The sequence below is a fragment of the Penaeus chinensis genome, chromosome 9 (assembly GCF_019202785.1).
Source record: "Penaeus chinensis breed Huanghai No. 1 chromosome 9, ASM1920278v2, whole genome shotgun sequence".
Classification (NCBI taxonomy): Eukaryota; Metazoa; Arthropoda; class Malacostraca; order Decapoda; family Penaeidae; genus Penaeus; species Penaeus chinensis.
This window is the reverse complement of record NC_061827.1, coordinates 4,554,349-4,558,260: the sequence shown is the minus strand read 5'-3', so window position 1 is coordinate 4,558,260 and position 3,912 is coordinate 4,554,349. Positions and strand designations below refer to the sequence as shown.

The 3,912-nt window shown below is 34.7% G+C and overlaps 2 protein-coding genes across 2 annotated transcripts in view; both read right to left on the bottom strand.

The window, feature by feature from the left end:
- Window positions 1–579: 579 nt before the first annotated feature.
- On the bottom strand, window positions 580–960 carry LOC125028629 (uncharacterized histidine-rich protein DDB_G0274557-like). The gene has a single exon (XM_047618102.1). It carries the CDS (start codon window positions 958–960, stop codon window positions 580–582), a length of 381 nt encoding a protein of 126 aa, XP_047474058.1.
- Window positions 961–3,580: 2,620 nt separating this feature from the next.
- LOC125028628 (urease accessory protein UreE-like) overlaps window positions 3,581–3,912 on the bottom strand; it is an 893-nt gene continuing 561 nt past the window's right edge. The window contains exon 2 of the mRNA XM_047618101.1: window positions 3,581–3,912. This exon is cut by the window's right edge and continues 70 nt beyond it. Within this exon, the coding sequence (XP_047474057.1) occupies window positions 3,581–3,912 (332 nt within the window).

Below are 3,912 nucleotides of genomic sequence, written 5' to 3'. Positions count from 1 at the left end.
TGAGGCAGAGGAATACTGAATAAAAATCACATTGGTTCACACAGAGAATACTTAAATTCAGAACCGTCTTATAAAACGATCGTCCGCCAGTTCATCCTATAGGAAATTACACATTGTTAACAATTTTCTTTAGAAATCTTGCCCTTCTCGTTCTGGCTTCTGAAGCCCCCTTTATTCAAAGAATTTAACAGGTACTCGCCTTTTGTACTGATATGCTATAAAAACTTCAGACCATGCTGTTGTTGAGATTTGTTAACTGTATATGCATCTGTCACACCTTGTGTAATTTTCCTACGTACTTGTTTATAAGCACAAAGTATTTATTTAGTCGTGCTGCAATCGTCTTTAATACTTGTTCTTCTTGAAAAGATTGAGGTATGAATCATTGTATGTAAATCTAAAAGATTACCCCTTATTAACTAATACGGTGTCCTCAAGTTTACGTCATTGCCATTACCCTCTTGTTCTTTTATCTTATGTATAATTTTGTTTGTCTTTTTAATTTTAAGGACCCATGCACTGGAAATGAGAGATAGGTAAATATTGCAGTTTATTTATTCATGATTGATCATTTACACCTTAGTATCCGTAACGATAAGGTCCATAGAAGCCAAGGCCATAAGGGCGATAAAGGCCATGACCATAGACTTCATAATGAGGCTCAGGATCGGCCTCAGCCTCCCTCTTGCCGATGCCGTGGGAATGGACGTAGGAGTGGGCGTGTGGGGCATATAGGTATCCATACGGGTATCCGTAGCCTCTATGAGGCTCAGGATCAGCCTCAGCTTCCCTCTTGCCGATGCCGTGGATATGGACGTAGGAGTGGGCGTGTGGGGCATATAGGTATCCATACGAGTATCCGTAGCCTCTATAATGAGGCTCAGGATTGGCTTCGGTCTCCCTCTTGCCGATGCCGTGGGAGTGGACGTAGGAATGGGCGTGAGGGGCATACGGGTGCATATGAAATTAGTAGGACAAAATAGTTCTACTACACTTATTTCTAATACTACTACTGCACACACACACACACATATATATATAGTGTATAAAATAAATCAATATATACGTTTACATGCGTCCATATATATAAATACATGTACGTCTTTATAAGTTTACATATGGTGGGATTTTTATTATTTTATTTTAAATAAAATATTGCTTATGTGAAATGTATTTTGGTTATTGGGAACTGATAAGTATACAGCAGGATCTGACTTACTATGATCTTCATGACGGCGGGTTGTCAGCGTGGAGTGATGACAGAAGGGATGGACTTTGCTTTTATACTCCCTAGCTACGCCCTGTCAAGCATCTAGTACTTTGATAGAACTGAAAGACGTGTCAGTTACCAGCATCCACTGTTTCACATTGTGACGAACTTTATCTTGTAGTTACATGTAATAGCTTGTGTACTATACATATTAAATTATTTTATTTCTTATCCGTCTGATTCTTACAATTAAATGAATCTTGTGTATGGTGATTATTTGTCTGACACATAATGTCATAATCATTAATCTAAATGTCAGTACTTCTGTTAGTTTAAGTATAAGCTTAAGAGTGATCACATGTATATTAAATATTCTAAATATGTAAATTTTATTAATTATATGCTTGGGTTTATTAAAACACATTATTATTAAGTTTTCGTTTACCTCAGAGCAGTATATACATATATATAAAACATTACATTTCTGTGTGTGTATGCGTGTATTATGAACATATTCATGTATATACATATTTATATGTGTGTAATATATATATATATATATATATATATATATATATATATATATATATGTATATATATAAACGTGAATATCTGTATATATATGTACATATACATGACATATATATATATATATATATATATATATATATATATATATATATATATATATATATATATATGTATATATATTTATATATATATATGTATATATATTACACACTTATATATAAATAATGCACAGGAATGTGCACATATATCTGTCAATCTATCTACATTATATGTATGTAAGCATGATTACATTATAGACATATGGATGTATCTATACACACACACATATATACAAATATACATACACACATATATGTGTATACATACAAATACGTACTAATGTGTGTGCACGCACGCGCGCACACACATACATACATATATATACATACATACATGTATATGAGTTTAGAAAATGTACATATTTGTAGAAAAATAAAAGACATTACTCTATTAAAAGTATTACTATGTTATATGTATGTATTGGTATGTATGTAAAATTTTTAAACCTGTATCTATAGTAACCTTTTTCAACATAATTTCTTACGTTTGATAATGCTCTTGAAATGCAGTTTGTAAATTTATTAGTTTAATCTTCATAGACAGCAGATATATGTCCATGTGATGATACAAATTATCATAATTTTTATTGGTCTTGTACTTCTATTGATAAATGACGGGTACTTAGCTTTTGAATTGATTTCTAAAGGGAACCAAAACAAAATTAGGGTTATGTTCTTCTTGGTATAATAAATATAATGTGACTTATGCACTGTTTTTATACATCATACAACTTTATCCTTTCCATATAACAAGAGGATCCCGAAATCTCTCTGAGCACGAATATATTTCATCAAAAATTGGTAGGAACTGGAGAAAGGGAAAGATTCGATGACAGCATGAAAATAACATAAACTTTTGGATTTTCACATACGAAATGCGAAATAAGCTCAGGTTTCAGAAGCTGACAATTGTCCTGGGTACAGTTATTTCTACAAGTTTCTGTACTCTGTTCAACTTCCGGTCAAACTGTGGTACCGTCACACGAGTGGTGTAATTATATGAATAAACGGGTATTTGTACTATAAAGTGAGTGATGGTTTGTATGCCATGCATCATCATTAAAACAATATTGTGTAAGTAGGAGAATGGTCAAAACGTAATCAAAACAAGAATTAAAAAGTATTTTTTTGAGGCAAATGAAAAGAGAATAGAAATCACATTGGTTCACACAGAATACTCGATTGCAGGACTAAATCAAGATGCACAGCCGTACCTCTCAATAAAACGGTCATCCGCCTGTGCTCTCTGCATATCAGCCTAACACCCTTAACAATTTACTTGACCCTCTCGTTGTGGTTTCTGAAACTCCCTCCATTCAAAGCATTTAACAGTTACTCGCCTTCAGACCATGCTGTTCTTGAGATTTAATTGTTAATTTTATATGCTTGCCATGGTAAGTGTAATTTTCGTAACTTTTTATACGCAAAACTACAGTCGTCTTTAATACTTGTTCTCAGTAAAAAGATTGAGGTATCATCGAAACGTCTTAGAATAAAGGATTACCCATTGCAAAATATTAATGAATACTCGCGTTTGCGTTATTGTCTTTACTATTTTGTTTTCTTTATCGTATATACAATATATTTTCTAGGGACCCATGTAGTAGAAGTGAAAGACAGGTAAATATTGCATGTAATTTATTCCTGATGAATCATTCTGATTTTTCATACCTTAGTATCCGTAACGATAAGGTCCATAGAAGCTAAAGCCATAAGGGCGATAAAAACCATGACCATAGACTCAATAATGAGGCTCAGGATCAGCCTCAGCCTCCCTCTTTCCAATGCCGTGGGTGTAGACGTAAGAGTGGGCGTGTGGAGCATAGATGTATCCGTACGGATATCCGTAGCCTCTATAATGAGGCTCAGGGTCAGCTTCAGCCTCCCTCTTGCCGATGCCGTGGGTGTGGACGTAGGAATGGGCGTGAGGGGCATACAGGTGTCCGTGCGTGTAACCGTAGCCTCCATAGTGTCCATAATGCGGTTCGGCTTCACGTTTGCCTACAGCATGTGCATGAGCAGGGACTCCATAGTTGTAGCCGTATGAGTAGTAGGGGAAACCGTAGTATCCAG

What these genes read in the sequence shown, in the direction of transcription:
- LOC125028629 (XM_047618102.1), bottom strand. Translation starts at nt 960, where the DNA reads ATGCACCCGTATGCCCCTCACGCCCATTCCTACGTCCACTCCCACGGC.